The sequence below is a fragment of the Xiphophorus maculatus genome, chromosome 12, assembly GCF_002775205.1.
Source record: "Xiphophorus maculatus strain JP 163 A chromosome 12, X_maculatus-5.0-male, whole genome shotgun sequence".
Lineage (NCBI taxonomy): Eukaryota > Metazoa > Chordata > Actinopteri > Cyprinodontiformes > Poeciliidae > Xiphophorus > Xiphophorus maculatus.
Window position 1 is genome coordinate 17,558,325 of NC_036454.1, and position 23,439 is coordinate 17,581,763.

General features: G+C 38.3%; 1 protein-coding gene across 3 annotated transcripts in view; it reads right to left on the bottom strand.

Annotated features, from left to right (window-relative positions):
- Nucleotides 1-22,538, bottom strand: part of LOC102238007 (oxysterol-binding protein 2) — a 50,185-nt gene extending 27,647 nt beyond the window's left edge. Inside the window, exons 1-2 of one of the 3 annotated variants that reach the window (XM_023343818.1) lie at nt 21,989-22,538; nt 13,105-13,313 (exon numbers count right to left, since the gene is read on the bottom strand). In XM_023343818.1, the coding sequence (XP_023199586.1) occupies nt 13,105-13,313; nt 21,989-22,146 (367 nt within the window). In that variant the 5' untranslated portion in view covers nt 22,147-22,538. Of the gene's footprint in view, nt 1-1,193; nt 1,520-13,104; nt 13,314-21,988 lie in introns of those variants that run through there. The other 2 variants (XM_023343819.1, XM_023343820.1) reach the window with 2 other exon arrangements.
- Nucleotides 22,539-23,439: the final 901 nt, after the last annotated feature.

The following is a 23,439-nucleotide window of genomic DNA, read 5'->3' on the forward strand; positions in this document are numbered from 1 at the left end:
CTTTCAACACTGGCTTTGTTTCAGCTGCTCTTAAAGGTTAGATCTCCACAGTGCACATATAACAGATGTTTTAGGAATAAATTGTGGGCTGTGGGTCTTTGTAGCTCCCCCAAAGCTACTGTGTGCAACCACACTGGTCCTCTGAATATTTATCTTCTTACAGCACTAAGTGGGAGGTTTTTCTCTGAATAATGCTGTATGAATTTTGGCGGTTTAATAGTTGTGCCATATACCGACAGATCAAACAGATCAACAGTCCTGATGAAAGAAAACACTGCAATTTGTTGGAATATTAGGTTCCCCAAATACTGCATGAGTTATAAATGTTGTCTCCAACATAAAGTTCAAATATTTGCACTAAACTCTGTATATATAATTTACCTTCTAACAGTTTCCACCAAATAAGGAACAACCAAGTAAGTAAACGGTGAGTCTGAGGATTGGGATGACAGTAAGTGATGGTTAAGAGTCATGGAGAAAAAAAATGATTGATTGCACACATTTCAAAGGTTTTTCAAAGATAGCAATGTACAGAACAGCACCAAAAGAACATCAAACACAAATGAAGAATGTTGTTTTCCCACCATTGGTCGTAAGTAATACTGATTTGTCATAGAATCCTGTTTCATTAAGTAAATGTCTTATTATCTCTTGTAACTGAATGGAGGGGAAAAAACACTTTATAATTATCAAACATCCTACAATAGGATATAGAGAACAGGTTCTAGGACCCTGAAATATAAAGCTATCCCCCTGCTTACAGTTTCTGATTGCGTAATGAAGTTTACGTTGGGAAAAAGTGCACACAGATGAACACTGCAAACACAACACATTGGCCTGTCACACTCCAGCTCATCCATACGCAGATGTAGGTTGGAGTGAAAGGAAGAAAGTGAGCAGAAATGAGCATGAGTGAGAGAAACGTGAGGAAAGACGAGAAATTACATGCAGTGCAGAGTGAAAAAGAGAAGGCAGGCTGCTCTTTTCACAGAGTGAGCAACTGCATTGTTAGAGGATGCTGCAGAAATGTCAGCATCCATGGTTGACAGGGAGCTGGATGGAGGAGTGACAGACTGCTATAAGAGAAAGAAAGAGATACCAGGAAGAAACCTGTTTTCAGACACATGGAGATAATTGTGACAGCTCCAGAGCTGCACCATTAGCTACAAACCTAGAGCTGTCACCATACTGACCCCGGTTGAGTTTACTCAGACAGCCCGAGTTGCAGAGGGAGCGGATCGCCCTGGGCTCCCAGCAGCTCCGGCCCTTCATCCCACTCTCTGCAGGCCTGATCCAACTCCACTCTCCCTGAGATGCGACGCTGCCCTTGTGCCACTACGTAATCATAGCGAGGGGAGGGCTGAGGCACTGACTTTCCTTTCCCCAGCGTTACAGCATGCACACAAATAAACTCGCACTCAATCCCGTACAACGATGTGGGGCCAGTCGCACGCTCCCCTTCAGTCCTAGGTCCAAAACTGCATTCCCTGCCCACCAAAATCAGACGCACACAATCTGCATACGCTCAATCACAAAGCTCGGCACGTTTACAATTCCCCTTCACATGCTTTCCTCAGTGCAGTGCAGCTTGATGGGGAAGGGAGGGTGGAGGGGAGGGAGAGGAGCTGAGAGGAGATAGGACTCGGCAGCTAGCAATCATCTACGACCAAAATTGGAACACATTTCTTTCTCTCTGTCACCTCTGTGTATCTTGACAGAAATACTCAACAATCTTAAGAAAGGGAAATGACAAGGGAAACAAATATGTTGGTTAAACTAGTGAGAGCTTGTAGAGCAGCTGTAAATGAGGAAAAGATTAAATCAGAATAGGGATGGAGGAAGGTCAAACAAAACAAACCTCTATAAAATGTCTTTGTGCTACTGACCAATGTGTTACTGCAGTGTCGCTATGTTTGATTGTGTTTTTAATGCTGATCAGCCACTGATGGCTCAACGAGACATACAAACAGCTGCAATACAGACCGCACTGCCTTCAATTTCAGAGTGGATGAAGGTTGTTGCCCCAAATCAGAGCTGAATTACAAATCCCACTGTGCTCTACACCAATGTCACCTCAGTCAACTGCTGTACATTTAGCTGAGGGTTGCAGAAAAGACACATCAATTCTATGCAGGATTCATCAGTCACTTTTTAAGGACTGAACATGCCTTTCACCCTTTTGTTTATTAGTTTAAAACCCATTCATGGAGATTTCCATTATTATTTTTAAAGACCGATCTCTTATCTTCATAATTAACCACACTGTATTTAGTTTACATGGCATATGTTGATGTATTTGCATATCCACAAATTATATGCCTTTCGATGGATCTCTTAAGTTTTTTTTTTATCTGTGCCATAAGCTACTGTTACACTGTTTCCTTGTCATGCCCAATGTAAATATGTATTTTAAGCAAGTCTAGATATGAAAAAATTGAATGTATTTTGTGAGTCTCTGCATCTCCCCAGATATGTGTCACTTACTTTTTTTAGCTTTGCAGTCAAATGGGCTGATGAAAACTGGAATACTTTGTATGAATTTTCATCATCTCAACAAATTCCTCAAACTATTGTGACAAAATCTAAAAAAACGTTGCACATTCCTAGTATAAATGGATATGCCTAGTTTTAAAATGCAGAAATTTCATGCTGGTTTTGCATATTGGCGCATGTTAAATGAGTCTGATTAAGTTGTGTTAAAGAACTTAGATGTTAAATATTTAATTCAGATGAATAAACACAAATCAAATAACCATACAAATTGTTATTTTATCTTGAGAACAGTATTTGTATTTAAATTTTTTTTTTTTTTTACAATATTTGTTGCTTCAGCAAGTTTTATAAAATTTAAATGTCACTACTTTCTTCACACAACAAAAGTGCAACTGTCTGACTTTGTCACAAACAAACTTGCTGTTATTGTTATAAGTTTGTTAAAAATTCTGTAGGAGTTTCTGACAACAGCAAGAACAAGTAACAAGAAAGAGCTGCTCTAGGGGTGAGGGTGAGGAGATAGAGGGGCTTTTTCTAAAAGGCACTGAAGCACAAAAGATCTTCTTTAAGGGTTTTACATCCTCGAACTCTAAAAATGGAAAATAGTCATCTTGTGTGATCTATGAAGAACATTGGACAATGAAAACCCAGAAAATGCAACCTACTCTTTTTACAGGTCCCAGGGTCCCAATACACTGATCAAACTCAACAAGTCCTGTAATAACATGAGCCCACATAGCATGTGATCGCTAAGCATCAAAAGAACATTGGGTATGTCTCAGGAGATGTGAGCCCTTATATGTTGATCCTGGGCTACTCTTGCACAGGACGACTGGTTTAACTTTCACTATGTGAAAACCGATGCTTAGTAGTCTGCACACAAATTCAACAAACAGCATGTTTTCTGAGCGTTTTGCTTTGAGTTTGATAAAAAAAAAAATAATAATAATAATAAATAAATGTTTGAGATGTATGAGATGTAGGCTTTGATTTAGGAATTGGGATGCCATTTTTCCTTCGTTCTCTCTTGGATTCAAAGCCACAATCTTTATTAATAATTTTTTTTTTCCTTTGTTAAAATTTGTTCAAGCTTGTAATCAGTCAGTCTGCCTATTTAGAGGATGACAACTAGTCACTGTGCGATTTGGAGATATGGTATGTACCACACTGAACATTTACTACTGAAGTGGAAAGTTGTCACAAGAGATCATCAAGAAAGTTTTAGACAAGCATATTAAAGGTAAAGGCTACAAGACCACCTCCAAGCAGCTTGACTTAGACTTAGACTTGGACTTAGACTGACTTTATTGTCATTTTGCATGCACAGGGTGTATAAAGAACAAAATTTCGTTGCATACGGCTCAGGACAGTGTTTTGAGGTTCCAATGTTGTGAGGTTACTCCAGAATAAAATAAAATACAGTATAAAATATGAATATAAATATGAATATAAAATATAAAGTGCAGTACTGACAGTAAAATGGAAGTTACTTAGCTCTGTACATGTGCAAGGTATGAAGTGGAGACCAGTTTTTGAGTGCAGTCCAGTTAAGAGTTCAGCAGTCTGATGGCAAGTGGGAAAAAGCTGTTTCGGATTGTAGTCACATTCTTGTGACTACAATTACATATTATTTAGTGGTTTAAGGTGCACATGACTGTAGCCAACTTCTCTGGCTGTTTCGCAGGCCCATTGGATAATATGAATGGTACCCAAAGAACCCAGAACAAAATCCAAAAAATTTTAAGGTGAATTCCAAAGTACAAGGACTTTATGGGAAATGATCAAGGAGGAAACCAAAGCATAAAAAGTAAGGCTGGAATTTGCCACAATGCACACCGACAAGCCACAAAGCTTCTGGGAGAAAGGCCTTTGGTAAGATGAGTCAAAACTAGAGATCTTTGGCAAGGCACATCAGCTCTATGTTCAGAGAAGTTATCAAGAAGATAAAACTGCCCATACTGTGAAACATAGAGGAGGCTCGGCTATGATCTTACGCTACTTTGCTGCATCTGCCACAGGCAGTCTTGTATCTGTTCAGGGTGTGGTGAAATCTCAAGATGATTAAGGAATTCTGGAGAGAAATGTGTTGCCTGGTGTCAGAAAGCTTGGTCTTAGTTACAGGTCATGGGTTTTCCAACAGGATAACAACCCAAAACACACAGCTAAAAAGCACCCAAGAATGTCTAACAGCAAAACATTGAACTATTCTGAACTGACCTGAAACGAGCCCTGATCTAAATCCTGCTGAACGTCTGTGGAGGGAGCTGAAACATGGCGTCCAGAGAGGGCGCCCTTCAAACCTGACACAACTGGAGCAGTTTGTGCATGAGGATTGGGTCACAACACCTGTGGACAGGTTCAGAAGTCTTATTGACAATTACAAAATTTGTTTAATTGTAGTATTACCTCTAACAATTGAGCAACAAAAAAATATTAAGTTACAAGTATCATCATTTTTGTCCAGGCCAGTTTCATTAGTTTTTTTAAATGATTTTGTTGAATCACAGTTCAAAAGCAAGGTCTGCTTTAACCTTGATAACCTTTAGTAAGTTTTTATTTATTTTTACCTTTGTCACCTTTGGGTTATTTCAATGACCATTGTGGGTGTTTAAGTCATTAGCAGAGGGGAACCAACACTCTGATCCATGTGTGCATGTGAGATAGTCTCAGTGAAAATGATTGTGATAAAAGTAAAGCTGTAACAGCTTAAAGTGCTTTTGTAACCAAGTCTCATTTTGATAGACATCTTATTGGGAGAAATCTGACCAAAGAGCTCCTAAGTGGTGCAAACTTCCTCTCCATGACATCTCCATTGTTAGAATGATGCACAAGTTCCAGTCCACAGCAAAAAAAAAAACTACTCAAAACTCTAATCTCTGACAAAAACCAGTTGCATTTTTCACAGGACATATCGCCAAAATCACTAGCTCTGTAAACAAAGCTTCTCCATTTCAACACAAGCCTGTGTGTCACATAAGAGTTGAGGCTTTATTAAATATAGTTAATGATACAAAACTGGATTTTGCTTCATATAAAGTTGCTAAAGGCCAAGCCACCTGAACGACAGTGAAAAAAAGATAGTATATTTAAAGAATACAACAGTTTTATTATAGTAATTACTGCATTAAGGAGGGAACCGAAACACACAGAGGCCAGACAGCCTGAAGGCACAGAGCTCATTAAAGCAGTGAGATGGTCTGAGAGCAGAAACTGGAGAAAGAAACCTTTCCCGATGACATTTTAGGGGTCACACTTGACAACATTTAAATCATTAGGCCATGTTACCTTCAGGTCCAGTAGCCATTTAAATGTAGCTAATCTACATAAAGGGACCCAATTACTTTGCTGTCTCACCTCCTCTGAAGAAACACAAACTCAAATTTATATAAAAACTGTAAATATCTTTAAAAAATAAATAAAATACATGCCTTTATGTGCACTCACCCTCATGTTCACCACAGATCCTGTGGTAATAATGACCTGCTTTACCAAAAGAATTAAAGACAACTGCAAGCATTTAGACCGATCCAATGGCAGCCTGCACTGGCCAAGAGGTTTTAGTAATCTTAAAGTAGAATTTGAACCCACACAGCAGAGTGAAGGACAGCAGACTTTTGATACACAGGGAAGTTAATCATCCAGCTCAATGAGCATATAACGAGCGATGAGTGTGAAAAACAATGTGGAATATTCATGAGTTCTGTAAGTATCTGTTTTTTTGCCTCTAAATTACATAATGAAGCAGGTAGAAAAAATAAATCCTATCCTATTTTCTATTAATCTATCTTCATCTTCGTCATGAGTAAAATTACTGTGTAATTGCTGCTTTTGCATTTTTGTCGGTGTAATGTCACAGCAAATTATTTGTGGAAAATTTGTAGATTCTCAAACTTTTTTGCAGACTGCATCTAAAGTATTCAAAGGAAAACAAAGAACTAAGATTTTCCTGCTTTTGTCAGCCCTGGATGATTGTTTATTCACAAAAAATAGTCAAATAATGTCAACCATAACAATCTTGTGAGCTAGCTCTCCTTTAAACAAAACATTTTCTAAAATCAAAAAGCAACAACACTGATATTTAGAGCTTTAAAACGACCCAAAGACTGTTCAAAGCACTTAAGTTCACCGGGAAGACTAAAAACAAAGAAAAATAAAATAACTAAATTCTGAGGCTCCTTTGTCCTTGCTGATCAACTCGCACAATGTTTAACTAATTTTTATTTTAATGATCTGCCAAATCAGCATTCTCCATTTCTAAACTTTTGCATCCTGCTGATAAAGCAGAGAAGCTTTGGGGAGAAAGAGAAAAGAAAAAATGTGTGTGTGTTTGCATAGGGGTGTGTGTGTGCGTGCAAGCAGGGACACAATGGTGGCTTAATAATGAGCGCAGGTTCTATGCAGCATGTAGAGCTCACAGTGTAAACACTTGACCCACAGGGAGTAATAAACCTTGTAACAGTGAAGGACAGCACAACAAAACACGCATGACTGCAACATAGTCTGAACAAAGCTCTCTTTATGTTTACTGATGTAGCTTTTATCATTCACATAATATGTTCTTTACTTATTTTACTACTTTCCTAAAGGTGTTATTCACCATATCTATTTTAATCAGCTTGACAAAGGTTTACCAGGGCAACAAAGCAGAATAAAGCAACAGTCTGGATCAACTGTAGCCTAACTTCTAAACCAGAAGATGAACCAAATATTATAATCTACACCAGAACGTCTACATGTTGCAAGAATAAATCATTTATCTATTACACATAAACAACAACTTTTGGCTAACTTTGTAACACAATAAAACAATACCTTCACTCCTATTACAGATAGCGACACTGAAGTCAGAAACCAAAACTGAAACAATAAAAAAGTTTACAGAAATGCATGTGGCAGTAGTAATCATTGAATCTCAATAAATATTTGTAGCATAACAGAAACAAGAAAACACCAAGAAACAGACTGAAATGTTGGGAAAGCTGTGTCTTGGGATATTAGTATATTAGAGAAGAGATGGCTATTCTTTCCAGACAGCAGGTTCCTTGGGGAGGGGATATTTACAGAAGAGCCCTTTCAACACGCACATTAAGGAACAGTTATTTATCTGACACTGCTTGGAAATAGAAAACCCCAGAAAGACAAGAGTAAAGACAGAAGAGGAGGAAAGTAAAAAAAATATCTAATCAAAAGAAAGATTGACGTAGCTTTAAGTTCGAGAGCGATAGAGGCTCATCAGGAACATAGAGTTTAATTAGTTTCAATCGATTACAACATGTATTTTAAGCAAAACTAATACAGACAACATAAACAACTAGAGATGAATCGAGGAACTGTCTGTGTGGAGACATTCAAATGTCGATTTGACTGACTGACTGCATAGTCAGAATCACCTGAGTACAAAGCTTTTCTGATCAATGAATGCACAACACCTAAAAAATACGAGTTTGTACCATTTACCCTCTTCGGTGTAGAAATTGTTACTGTAGGAATGAGATTTAGAGTCAGCTATTTTAGTATCAGTAAGGAATTGAAAATTAAAATTAAAAAAATATTTTCCTATGGAGGCAAGTCAGCTATTCATTTTGGCTGCAAGACGCAAGAGGGTCAGATTATGATCATTTCACTTCCTTGCCATTTTGCCACACTTTATAACGCTTTCATACCAGAGCTCTTATGGTCCACTTTATTTGGGATTGTGTGAACAATCAAATTAACTCTAGTGCATCTGAAAATGTGATTGTCCGTTCACATGGAAATAAACCCTGGTGCGGTTACATTAAGGGAGTGTTCTACAAACACAGTAAAACATCAAAATCTTCCCTCTCGGCCGTCTTCTTCTGTACAGCTGCATTCATTTCATGAATATAGAGCAACAATGCTTGCTTTCTTGTTTTTACAAACCTGCTTGAAATAAATAAATAAATAAACCAACATGCAAGATTGCTTGCTGCCTTGCCAGCAGTACATACTGAGCAATTTACCCTAAGTTAGCAGATGTTCTAACAGCATGACATTGTCCAGGCTCTTTGGTCCGCTTTCAAAATTGCACTGTGAAACTGACGCTTTATCAAATTGGTAAGAAGTGAATTTATCTGGAGTTTTCCCTTGCAAATAACAGGAAGGCTAAATGTACTAATGCAAAGTTGATTTGTTATTAATGGGATTTGAAACTTTTGAAAACGCTGCTGGAATAGAATAATGACAGTCTTTCAAAAACGACGCAATGTGAAAATCAGACGGTGGCAATATCACAATAAACTTCAAAATATACAGTAGTTGTCTGCATGAGCGAATCATGGTTTTCACATACATCCACAGGAAATTACATCGATAAAGAAAGAAAGGCAAAGTGTGGTTAAAAAACACTGGATAAACAAAAACCAGGCAAAAAAGAAATATCACCATCGTCATGATTTTTGGCAGGACGACTTCTTGAAGAACCATTAACAATCTCTGTTTGGCTTCCTTAATGTTTGTTACGTTACAAGACTGAATCTCACTCTGAGCTCTTTGTCTCCGTCTCACCTGTTATTAAGAACTGGAGCTGAGGTAGCAAATTGTGCAATGCCAGCACACAATTTTTGTTCCAACAAAAACAAAGGCAAGCCATAGAGTACACAGCAGCAGTACAACTAATTGAAGAAGCTGATAAGAAGCACACCATCTGTCATTTCATAACATCCTCTCAGGGACTCCAAAAGTAGCAAAGCACAGCAAGCTCCCCAAGCCAAAAGCAATATAAAGCAGCTGCAGGTCTATTTAGCATAGGCAAATATTGAACAAAAAAAAAATCTAGGAACATTTTTCAAAAAGAAACCTACTAATTTTCATCAAAGTGTTGTTGTGAAAACTTCAATAAATAAAGTTATCAAACTGACAAAAGAGGACAGTCCCAATTGATAGAAAAACAATAAATACTACATATTTCATTTAGCCATTAGTCTCGTAAGTTTAGTTATTAAGTGGAAATATTAAAAAATGTAGGTCTAAATTTAATGTGATGTGTGTTTTGAAAAGTTAATTTTACAGATTTGCCATTTAAATTACACTGGATTTACCATCTTCACATATAGTTCACTGAAAACATCTAAAATACAATTAGACAAGTGAACAGAAACATCTATTCAGCTTTTTACAGTTTCAGGTATACAGAAATGCTCAAAGCTACTCACATTTCATAGCTTAACACAAACGGAGAAAAACTGTGTACTTACTTGAGAGAGATTTCCCCCAGAGACTTCTGATGAAAATCTAAATATTTTACGCAAGACAGGAGAGTTTGACAAAAAAAAATAAGAGAAACTCAGAAAGAAATGAACACGGATGGATGCAAAATGGAGCAAATGGCTTACTGAGAGAGAAGGGGGGAAAAAAGAGAAGGCGGGAAAAACCAGACAGCGAATGTGAGAGGGCTGTGGGAAGGGAGAGGAAAAGTGGATATGTGGAAGGTTGAAAAAATAAAAAAAAAAACAGCCAAGACAAAGAGGGAGGGGATGTGGCAATATGATAAATGAAGTGTGCTTAAACATGAGATGTTAATAAGTTCTCTTCTCACATTGTGCTCTGATATTTCTACAGTTTCAGCACCATGGACAGTTCATGATGTTTAACAGCAAAAGGTGAATCACAGAATAAATTTAGGGGGAAAAAAAACAGAAGGAAGATAAATCATTGTCAAAAACTGGAAATATTTTAAACGGCACCTAACTTGATAAAGTAGTCTAGGGTAAAAGCAAAAAAGGTCACTAGACTACCATGCTGACCATTATAATGAAGCTATCAAGCTGGACACACTGGGCTCAGGCTATTTCACAACATACCTTGCCTCAGCTCTGCTGTATATTTCTGAAATTAGTCAGAGATGGAGACCCTTCTTTGAAGAATCAACCAATTTCTATATTTTACCCCAAACAGCCATTTCTAAAACCTTCTCTGTTAGTATAAAAATATGTCAACTGAGGCTATAGATGTATTTAATCGTGTCAGGCAGGCTTACAAATTCAAGTCACTAGTGGAACAAGTTATTTCAAGGACAGTGATCCCACTTCACATGCAGGCGCAAAAACATGGCACGCATAGGAGGTCAAGTCAAAGTGAAGGGAAACACTGCCCCCTGCTGAGCTGAAGCTTTATGGTTTAGATCATGTTAAAATGAGTGAGTACATGGATCAAACTATTCCTAATAATGCAAACGCTAATGACAAACTTACAGACGGTATCTTTTCTAACAAAATAAGACGACTGCCTAATCAACAAATCAAATGACAGGTGCTACAGAAATATTGAATACAAATGTGGGATGCAAGGGATTGAAAATTGCAGTACATCATAAGACAGAACACAGTTAAAACATTTTAAAAAATACCACATGATGGCAATGGAACAACAAGCCTTGTAATGGATATCAATGTCTACCTTTAGCTCCCTCCTGACATCTATCCGCAGTTTACACTCTGCTCACCTGAGGAAATCGATATGAGCTCTTTGTTCCGAAAACAGAGAAGCAAGGGTAGGTTAATGAATGCTGACATTCTGGTGCTGATCCATGTCCAACACCACAAACAAAGAAAAAGATGGTCCGACAGAGTCTGAACACACACTTGTTTAGTAATTCATTTGGGTGTTAAGGCAGTACTTCAGTGGCTTTCTGCGTGGACACTCTCCACAGACACTACATATTCTGTGTAAGCAGTAAACAAAAGGAAGTAAGGAAAAAGCACAAAGACCTGTGTGCAATCTTTCCTCACTGACTCTTACCTTATGCAGCACAATTGCAAAAGTATTCACACCTCTTAAAGTTTTCCACATATGCATTGTTATATCCAAAAACTGTACGCAGATGACCAACACAAAGCGGCATAGAAGACAAAAATTACATGGTTTTCAACATTCTTTTACATATTAAAATAATCTTTTTATTCTACTAGAAACATACATTTATCAGGCAGCAAGAAAGAAGAAATCAAATCAATTTCATGAATGTTTATACCTACATGGCTGGAAGAAAAACATTTTTGAAGACGTTACTAACGAGCACAAAGGACAAAAGTAAATAAGCATTTTAAAATAAGAAAATGCCATTAACAATACCAGCCATTTACATTTTTTACTCTGATTAAAACTTCCCTTTTAAGAAGTGCTTCATTTCAAACTGTAGCCAGCTAGTTTATTTGGGCGTTCCTGATAATAATGTCACTGACAGATGCTCTGACAACCAAATGGTATCCTTGGTTTAAGCATATTTGATGTTAATTATTATTTAATTGAGCTTGATATATGACCTTCCATTGTAACCAACTTTAGTTAATTAACTACTTGCACAGTGAAAACCAGAGAAAACCATCCTGTGACAAATATCATTAAAATAAGCAAAGTGAACTGTTAAACTGCCCAAAACCAACATAAATCTACAATGACACACTAAATGAATCCAGTCAATCAATAGCCTAACCTTTTTAAATATACCAGCATTCCTCTGCAGCATACGTGGGTGAGCTTAAAAAGCACTCACATTCTTGTTCAGTCTATATTTAGTGATCTGACTTTCGCACAGAGGCCAGAAGAATATATAATCTGCCTCACTTTCTGCAGAACCTTTTTACTGTAGACTAAAGCCGACTCCGAGTTGATGCTGTGGTAAAGTGAGAGAAAACAAAACACCCAGACTTTTCCCACAGCCTTTGACCAAAGAACTGCAAGCCTAAATAACAATAGGTCCTCTTGGAAAGGGGAATGACTGAATGGAAGCTCAGTTCTCCCAGTGGCATTAGCATACTCCAGTTTGTTTTTCCCAGTTTGGTTGTGGAGTCACAGCTGCCCTCTTCTGGCTCACAATATAACATGAATAACATTAAGCAAAACAGGCACAGTAAAACTAAGAACTGGATTGAATACCAAAAAGCAGAGGACATGGCTGATTGCAGAAGGTAAATGAAATGTATCCATATACAATGCCCAGCAAAAATATTCATACAACCAACATTTCTATGTGCATACTTCAATGCTCAAATTTGGCAGGAGGAGCTTCTGTACACATTGTTTTTCAGGTGTTGCCATAATATTGGTGACTACATTCGTATATTGTGCAACCCTACGCTGAACTGAGTTTAGGTGTGGGCTTTGACTGAACCATTTTAACACATAAATATGCATTAATTCAAACCAATCTGATGAAGCTCTGGCTGCATGTTTAGGCAAGAAGGTCCAGGATTTGAGTCCTGGCCTGGGGTTTTTCTGCAAGGAGTTTGTATGTTCTCTCTATCCATGCACAGAACCTCTCTGGGTACTCCAGCTTCCTCTCAATATTGAATACTCTAATTTTCCCTCAGCTATTTGTGTGTTTTTGTATGGTTTTCTGTCCTGTGTGTCTGTGTTGCCCTAAGTTGGACTAGCGACCTGTTCCCTCATCACTGGAGATAGGCACCACCCTGCAAGGATGAGCAGGTGTAGAAAATGGATGGCTGGATTACAAAAGGTTCTGGAAGCTGATCTAACCTAATGTGTTCACAGTTCAAACATACCTGTACACACATTTGTATTTTCAACTGTTGATTTGGGAGGGGGAAAAAAATCAGTATTGACTTGAATCTAAAAGTAGCTGCTGCTCCTTACCAGACTGATCATTCATCATGCGGATGGCTTTAGCTTTAGCCAACTCCAGCGCGGTAACCCATCTCTGCCGCTCTACTTCAGTGCTCGCCTTCAGGTGGTATGTGCGACCGCCGCTGCTCAACACAATGTTGCAGGCATCCTCTGTGTCGATGTGTGCTGTGGCCAAGTTTATAGTTCCTCGACATGTATGCGCCATCTCTGCCTGTGTCCTAAAAAAATAATAAAGGGTATAAGGTAAATCAAAACATACTACATAGATGGGCACACTGGTCATGAGTATGAATGAGGAGGAAACAGAATTTCAATTTCAGTCTTTAAATCCAAAAAGGCTGGGATTGCAGCTGGCATTCCTACTGCTACAAGCAGGGCAAGAGAGAGCAACTGCAGGCAAAGCAACAGTAAAACACTGAGTCGCTTCACTGAAGTAGAAGTGAGTAAGAAATATGTAAATGCACACATTATGAATAGTAAACTTGCATCAGTTTATTTTAAACAACTCTTATTATTATTTGCACCGGCTCTCCCTCCTGCTGGTGAACTGTGGGTATCTGGATATCCTCACGACACCAACTGTGTGCAGTCAGATGGGCTTTCAAGTCTACATAACAAGGCCATTGTGCAACTTCAGGCCTGTACACAACTGAACAATTAATAAAAATCCAGACAAAGAGAGAACAGAGTATGAGAGGAAGTTAAAACAAGTGAACAGTAACAGAAAGGCAGAATCATAGCAGAATGATTTTTAAAAAAAAGATCAGAACAAAGTAATCAATAGCAACGCCAATTGTTTGCACATGCTGCACCAAAACTGATATTTTACCACTAAGATGCACAATCATGTTTCTTGGAAAGAATATTCTCAAATCTTAAAATGCAGCCCTTTTTTGTAAATTAACAACATAAACATGAAAGTGCTGGAACTAACCGGTACTTGAATCTACAAATAATTCACTGCAGGAATAGTAAAAACCCGATTCTGTGAACATACTTGATGTTAAACACTATCTAAATGCACCAGCAGGTCTAAATGAGATGGAAAAATACCACGGCCTTATTCTTATTTTACGACGGTCTGAGGCAATGTGGAAATGAGTCCTGTGGCCTGGCAAATCAAAATTTGCGACAGTATATGGTTATTAAAGCCTCATAAGGAAAGAGACCATCTGGCTTGTTATCAGCACACAGTTATTAAAAAAACACCAGCATCTGTGACGGTATGAAGGTGGATTCATCCACATGGCAAATGAGATCTGCACATCTGCGACATCAAAAGAGGAACAGAAAAGACATGCACATTTCCCTTTTGTTAATAAATTAATTAATATCTGTGAAATGATCAACATTTCTCAAAGATCTTAGTAAGCAACTTGACAGACAGTGAAAACATCCTTTTTTTGATCTGAAAACAAAGTTTTCAGGAGGCTGCATAGTCTCACCATAACCAAATCCCCAAATATCAAAATGAGCAGCTTTTTGAAATATATAATGTATATGTAATGTAATAATATATAATATAAACATATATATAATAATAATATGGCTGGTTTTGTTAAAACTGCATTTGTTTATTTATTTAATCTTTAACCAAGTGTAATCTCATTGTGTTATTGCATTAATGTCTTTTCTTGCTGTCTTTGAACAGAATTTACACTCCAATTATATTAATATTGCACTGACTTTAGTTTTTTGTTTATTATTTTTTATGTAAATAGGCTACAAATTGTGATATTTATTTTTTGATTATATTGTTTTCCCATATTCATCGATAAAAAAGAAGAATTGTCTGGCCAATTTCTGCTCAAGAAAATACATTTTTGCTTCATTGTAAGTATATTTTTCTATGTTCTAAATCCCCAAAAATATAAACAAAAGTAAAATGGATTATTTAATTTTAAAAAATACATGTATACAGTACAAAGAGCTGAAGCAGTTATTCATACTATAAAAAACCCTCTTTTACCACCACTGTCGTAAAAAACACACCGCAGTCAAATGACTTCCACATGAGTTCATTTTTATTCATTTTCTTCAAATTCTGATATTTTGCCTTTCGATCATGTTCACAGAAAAACAAGGTCTTGAATATATTAAAACCAATAAATTCAATTTAAAACCAACTCACTAAATCAAAATGGAGTCTTTTGCAGCAACTTATAGTGAGCCTGGTTCTGCCAGATGTTTCTACCTGTTAAAAGGAAGTTATTCTTCTCCACTATCACCATGTGCTTGCTAAGGAAGAGGGATCACTGCAATGACTCAATGCAAATGGCTCAATTTCCATAGACAGACATCTTCTAACCAGTTCATCTGAAAAAGAGACTCTGATTGTTTTAGGATTGTAATTTGGATTAAATTGATCTCGGTGTAATTTCATCTTAGTGGGACAATATGACTAGATTGTATTGTTATGAACTGGATTGGTCTGCACCGAATAAGAAGTTCCTCTTAACTGCATATGAATAAGAACTGTTAGTGCCCTGAAATGACCATTGTGTTAGTTTGGTGAACTGATACTGAATTGAACCAAATATAGATGTTGCTGCACTAATTAATTTTTTTAGATCAGGAAGCAAGACGGTTGAGAAACAAAAAGGCATGAAGGCCAAATGCTCACAAGTTTGCAGGTTCATACGCTCAAAAACAGCCTTTTAAAGCATGCAGCCATGCCATCAAACTCTTTAAGTTCTCTTTCTCACAAGAAAAACGTCAATCTCCCTAATAAGGTAGCCGCTGCCTCACCGTGTCAAAGGTTTAGAGTGTATTTATAAATTCTGCCAGGCAGCGGCTTCCCTAAAGTCAAGTCTTGTTATCATGCCAAGCGAGAACAAGAGCTTCAGTGTACCATTCCTCTGCTGGCACTTGGTGCACATCAGTTCTGCAGACAAACACTGCACTGGGGCCATGCGAAGCGGAACAGAAAGCGGGCCGGGCAGGGATCCTCAACAGTCCAGTTTGTGGTTTCACCCGGCCGAGCTCAGCTGTAAAGTTCTGCACGTTAACTGGGTCAGAAACAGAATGTGCTGCTGATGAGTAAGATGAGACGCATGCTGATCGCTGCTGCCCTACGGGGAGGCCAGGCCATGCAAAGGCCATGAAACTACACAGTCAACAAAAAAGCTGGGAAACAGAGATAAGGACCACAGGGGCGCTAAGGCACTAGTTGGATGAGGAAGGGGAGGAGAAAGAGAAAGTAGAGCTCAGGGGTCAGGGGGTAGTTCCAGCATGATGTGCTGCATCAGGAGAGCATCGATGTGCTTTACCTGTCCATCCCCTGTGCACACATCCTCATAAAACATAAATCCACCGATCTGGAGCATGTAATGACAGAACAAAAACCAGTGAACAACACAGGACACACGGCCATGAGCATGAAAACACAAACGAGAAGAGAAAATGTGACGAAGTACCCGAAGCTTGAAACCATAGATCAGTTTTATTGTGGCTGTAGGCTACAATTTAACAAGACATGGATGAAAATGTCAAAGAACCACTTGATAACATGCTGAAAGTAAAAAACAAATATGAAACTTAGAAAAAAGAGCAGTGATGCTCCATTTTGGACAGCTTGGCATGAGCTGCAGAAAAACTGAACCAATGACAAGTTAAGTATGTGGCCACTGGCCAGAGAGTCTTTTTGTCATCTCTTAGCTGCTGCCACATAAAAACACTAAGACCACACAGACAGGCACCCAAACAGAGACACTTTAGCATGCACACCCTGTCGTCTGGTGCTAAAAGCAATGAATAGCCCATTAACAAAATTAGATCACAGCAGCAATGTTGCTTGCTCCAGTCACTCCAGATAAAACGCCTGTCCGACAGACAGGATTCAGGCCAAGATCGAACCTTCAGCTGGGCCCGAGGTCGCCTTGCTCAACATTCGTTCTCCTCCTCCCCCCGTATCCCGAATGAGCAAGCAGTAACACCATAACCTGACTCTAAAAAGGACCGAGGCAGCAGTGAACACCTGATGAGCACTTAAACTGATACGATCTGGTTTCTCTCCAGGTACTGGAGCAAAACAGAGACAGACCAGACGGCTATGAAAGACAAGACCAGGTGGCCTGATACTGCAGCTCCAGTAGCACCCAAAGTTTTAATGTCCTGTAATCCTCCCTAATTCAGAGCTGGATTTACATTAAGAGGTTACTAAATTGTGCAAAGAGTAGTAAATCTGGGAGCAAAGTCACTTAAGAAATTAAAAAAATGAAGATGTTCCAGGAAAGAAGAAGATCTTGTCATATGTCTTCTTCAGCACAACGAGGCTCTTTATGTGATTTGAACTAAAAGGAGTCATGACACAAAGCTGATGTGGAGGAAAGAATTACCAGGCTTGCGGTTTTCTAGCCAAAGTAATGGAGCAGTCAATACCGAATGCGATTCAAAATCGCTGTTCAACTCATTACACTTTAGCTTGCTCAACTGCTGAGTGTGTCAACCCATTCATAGACTCAAAGCATTGATTGGAGCTGCAGGTTAAAGAGCCAAGCCAGAGCTTTGGAAAAAAAAAAAAAAAAAAAACAGGCTGCAGGAGATAAAGTGATTTCTTAAGGAACTGACAGAATTTCAAAAGGTGTGTAACTCACTATTAAACTATTAGAAATCTAGAGACTTCTTTAAAATAAGACAAATGCCAAACACAGTAAATTATACAAATTATGTGTAAAACTTTACTATCACAAGTACAGAACATGGTGGTGGCAGCATCATCCTGGGACATGCTTTACTTCAGCAGGGCCTGGGAAGACGGTCCTTCCAGCAGGACAACAACCCTAAACATAGAGCTGGAGCTACAATGCAAAAGTGTAAATTAAAGTATGGTTATGTGCTAGAATGGTCCATTCAAAGACCAGACCTAAACCCAACAGTGAGTCTGTGGCAACTGGCAAGCCAGAGGTTAAATGATGCTCTCTATCCCGTCTGACTGAGATCGAGGTATTTGCAAAGATTTTAGTTTCCAGTTGTGCGAAGCTGTTACATACAAAACCTAAAGACTTGCAGCTGTAATTTTAGCAAAAAGGAATCTATAAATAATTGGCATTTGAGTGTTAAAAAAGTTTGTCTATATGTTTAATTTTTCAATTCATTAAAAGGTTTTTAAAATGTGTCATTAACTTGCCACTTCACAGTTATATAACATTTTATGTTTGGCTATTGCATAAAATACATTGAACCCTGTGGTTGAAACATGAAAACGTTTATCAAATATTAAAACCTGTGTGAATACTTTAGACTTCTTAGTTTATCTTCTAGTTATCTGAGAAGTATCTTAACTAGTAACAAGCTCAAACTGTTGACCAATGCCAAAAGTCAATTATGAAGCTAAAACATCTCAGGTTTGGGTGGTTTCACAAAAACGATTTTCTCCTTCTCTGAGCATCAGTTAGTTTTTCTCCTCTGTCAGGAATCTTGCTTGATTAAACTGAGCGCATCCTGGCTGCTTTCTACTGAAGGTTTTTTACACAACCAATCCTTGTGTTTTTGAACAAGGGAAGCTGTTGCAAAATAAAACATCTCAAAAATTAAAAGTTGCATCTCTATTTTTATCCAAAATTATCCCTTTCTCTTAGTCTAATAAAATGACAAATAGAGAACATGCGCAGAAAAAAGGGTACATGTGGGAAGCAACACATTTATGACATTTATGACATACGATGAAAGCACATTAATTAACATGTTGTCACGTTTGTCTCTGCTCCTTTTTACTCCAGTGACAGTCAGTCAGGAGGCTCACAGAGAGGCAAACAAAGCCCAGAGTCAAACACACAAACAATGCGGCCGTTCCAGGAAGACATCGGCGGAGGGAACAACTTGTATGCCTCAGCGCGTCTGTGCTCAGATGTTGACAGGTTAGCTTTCCTTCAGTGGGGGCGGTCATCGTATAACATAATGGACTATTAATGCTGAGCGAGGCAACAGGTGTCTTTCATTTCGCCGCAACTACAGGCAGGAGACTTTGGCTGTGCAACTGTTCCACCAAATAACATGTTGATGACAAGAAAAAGGCAGGTGGCAATACTTGGAATGGAATCAGATGAAGAGGGCTTAAATAGGTAGCTGCAAGAACAATAGGTAGATAGTATTTCCTGTTTAACAGAATGACACTGTAAAACACCATAAACAACTACAGCACCTGACTTTTGAAGAAAAACTTATTCTGGATGTGTTTGTGTCTTTTGTGTTAATTTATCACCAAGGTCCCAGCACAATTATCAGTTTTTAGGGATTTCCATTTCAAAAAGTCACAGCTTTAATTAACAGACTAAGGTTTCCTCCATTGAGCTGCTTCTTCCTTCTGCTAGGAATCATTTAATTAGGGAACTGGGTGAAGCAGGACAACAACTGTTGCAGATAATGTTTCTCATTCTCATTCAGGGTTATACATTTCATATGATTTAAACCTGTGGCTAGTAATTAAAGTGCATCTCAGTTGTAAAATCTAAGTGCTTTAGAACAAACAACAGGGTGAGAAGCAACCAAGTGGTACAATGTATATAAAAATCAAGTATCAAGTATATGTCTAAAGTTAGCACATTTAAGACTTTGACAGCTGTGAGTGAAAAAATCTTCTGTCTCTAATGTGAAAGTTATTTTCACGTGCAGGTTGTGCATTAACCTGAGGATTTTAACAGTTGTCCTATTAAAGTAAATTTTAACAAGACAAACAGGAGTCTTTTGTGCTGAATAAGCACCTGACCCTCTTGGATGTCACATAAATTCTCATCTCTTTTTTTCCATGTCTAAGCAACATTTAACTACTAACATCCATGCCTGCAGAAACATGACTCTCTCACCACAGAGTCACAGGTGTGTCTCTAGTATAGGTGATGTTAGGTAAGAGGAAGCAGCTGTTAGAATGGGGTGAAGGCAGAATAATGATAGCAGCAACATAAAGTCATGTATCTTATTACATTGAGACAATGAAGCAGCTACTCTCAGTTAAGTGAGGTGACGCAATAATTGAACAAAACCTTAAAAGTAACATGGCTCTACAAATTTTCCGGCTATTATGAAAGTCTGACCTGGGTAACATTGAACAAATACACTTGAATCAATGTTTTTTTTTAATTGAACTGAGTTGGATGAAGTCATTTTAAATAACTACTTAAATAAACCGCTGTCACTCATTAACACTTATGCAAAAAGAACAAGAGGTTTTGTTTTATCATGATCAAAGATCATTTATTTAAAGCAAAAAAGCAACAATTATTAAGTTAAAATAATGTATACTATAACTATGACATTATTATGTCGCTATTTGTAGTTTGATACATAAACTATAAATGCATGCAAAATTCTGTAGTGCTTTGCATACTATGCAAAATATCTTGCCTTTAGTTTAAGCTATTCTCATCTTAATAGAGATGCAAAATATGCAGCTGAAAATAAGTGTGCACATCAGGTAAGGAGGAGGTTGCACTTTGCTTTGCTATTCTCCAACGTATCAAACTGCGGTCACTCCAGCACTTTCTCTGGCATCTTATTAAAATGGTATTAACTTTATAATACATATTTTTTGTTATACCTTGACACCAGACCCCACCTGATGCCTAGTAGACTCTTCTATTTTAATGTTCATTGAAACTTTTTATTAACTTCTGCCTTCTTGACAGTCCTGTTTTCATCTAAAAGGACGTTCCAAGAGAATCATATCTGTTATGTTTCAGTTTGATCTCTTTCTATGTACTTTTCATTTGTCAACAAGAACACTTATGTTTTTTATTTCAGTTGTTTAATTAAATCTGGCAGGGAGAATTCAAATAAATCTGACCCTTTCTACTAAAGTAAGCTAAATTCAGAAACAAAAAGGACAATTTTGCAGTCAACAGTTGTTGACAAATTAAGTTAATGCAGCCTAACTGCAAGAAATTCATATTTCAAACAGGACCAGAGTAGCTTTTCTCAGCAGGCTGACTAGAGGTGTCTAGCAACAGGTGGGAAGGGGAAGCATTTCTATATCTTTTTTTGTTATATTTTGATGCTTATGTGAAACTATTAGCTTCTAACTTGTATGCCTTCTTAGCCAGGTCTGACTTTTAAAAGCTGTGAATCTCAATGGATTTCTTGACTGAATGAAGGATAAATACAAAAACATTTTGTAAAGCTGAGCTTTTAAAAATATTATCTTGGATTTGTTTTAAATTATCTTTATAATGTAATTTTTGTCTTTTGAGTTGCATATTGATATCCATCTCTGTCTAGGCTGAAATCATATCAGTCTTGTTTCAGTTTTATTTCTGCTCCAGGTTTATTTAACAAGCCACACATCTACTTCCTAAATTGTGTGAATTACGGTACAGGGAATTCAAACAAATCTGAATTTCCCTTTACATTTTAGACAAATGTAGTGACAGTAAAATAAAAATAAATAAATAAAAAATCAGTCCCAAATTAATCTTAGTAAAATCAAAACAAAAAGAATATTAAACTTAAATGTAATGTGATGCAACGATAATAACTGAGAGGGGCCGTGTAGTAGTGTAGAATGTTATCTAAACAAATGGATTTAAAAAGTTATTTTCAGTGCTGTTGACAGCTCAGGACAGGGGGCTAATGGGTTAGCTTGGTTTGCTAACGTCTGTATCTATGGTAACCTTATTTTTTCTGACATTAATATTATCTTAGGAAACATGTTGCTATAGATATACATGTCTCTCCCTGTCTGTGCTTCAGGTCATCCACAGCCTACATACATTCAGCCAAAGTGAAAACACTACGCCCTCCGTCAGCTGGAAGTAAACAGACTGCCTGCCCGTTTGACAGCTAGCTTTAGCCCGCCGCTAGCCAGCGGAGGGAGCCAGCTGTCCTGATGCGCCGACAGAAATATGACACTCTGTGTGCGTTCACATCCAGCACTCCCAACACACAAAAATAAATATATTACCTGTAGTAGGAAAGTAGGCCATTGCTAAGGACGAACCATCGCCGTTGGTACCCTTTCAGATAGTTAGTCCATTTAAAGAGCCAGCCTTTGTAGGTGTCCGACCCCGGAGCTGGGGCCGCGGTGGAGGTGGATGCCGAGCCCTTCCCTTGCTCGCTCATCCTCGGCTCCGCCGTACGCCGAGGAGGCGCAGGTTGATAAACCGGACCGAACCGGGGAGGGGGCAGCGGAGACAGGGACACTACGCCACTGCGGCTGTCGGGGAGAGGACGTCCTCGCAGACGGGGAGGAGGGTTCGGTTTACGGCGAGAGCAACCACCCTGGACCCCTTTCACATGACTCCGGAGGAAGGACGAGAAGTGATGCCAAGACACTTTGCTGATGCAGACAGCTGCGGATTCAGGACACGGAGCTTAACAGAGAGGAAATGCCCTACAAGCTCTCCCAGTAACCGGTTGCAGCTATAACCAAAAGAGCAGTTATCGCCATGGCGACTGGTCCAAGCTGTTGGAGGCAGCGTTTCTGAGCGGGAGCGGCGGCTGGTGTTCGCTGCCCGAGCCCCGGTGCCTGAATGGGAGCGACAACTCGGTGAGGTCCAGTCTATGATTCAGAGCTGCACCACGTGACGGGGCATCTACACATTCTTAAACATTTGACTTGCGTGGGGATTCTGATTCCTAACCTCAAGTGGGTCAGGTGACCACGCAGATGTATTTCTGAAGACATTTCAGGACGCCATACAGGGAAAAGTACAGTTTGTGTCTGTACTAAATACAATGAAGGTTTCACTGTCATTAAAAGTTAATTATTATTTATATCAGTTATCAGCATTTGGTCTTCTGCCATTTGTCATTGGAATACAATGCAAAGGTGATGGTACACATTTATTCTGTCTTATTAACACACTGTTAATGTCAGAAGTTTACGTACAGTCATCCTGGACATACAAATCGTAATTATAATTTATGCCTTTGAACCATTCTTTTTGCTAGATGGAAATATACACTTCAGCTTCTCAAAAAATACAAACAATGAGCACAAGTTGAAGTTCTTTTATTTTTTTTATTAAAAGAAAAATATATATATATTTTAATTAAAAAAAATAATAAAATATGCACAGGAACTTGTTTACACTCTTAGCAAGTTGTACCCTAACTACGTGATTTCTGCAGAGACAACAAGATTCTGACTGGTTATAGGAGGCTCAGGACAAGTCTTTGTCCTGTTAGAACAACCAGCTATCTGACCATGAAGTTTCCGTTTGATGAAGACATTCAAGATGTTCAGGATCAACCATACACTGGAAGATGGAGGAAAATCTTTCACTAACAAGTGAGCATAACATCAACATTAACTGCTTTTGCTTGTTTGTTTTATTCTCCTTTTAAACAGCACTTTGAATTACTCTGTTGCTGAAAATGTGCTACACAAATAAACTGCCTTGGCTTCCCTTT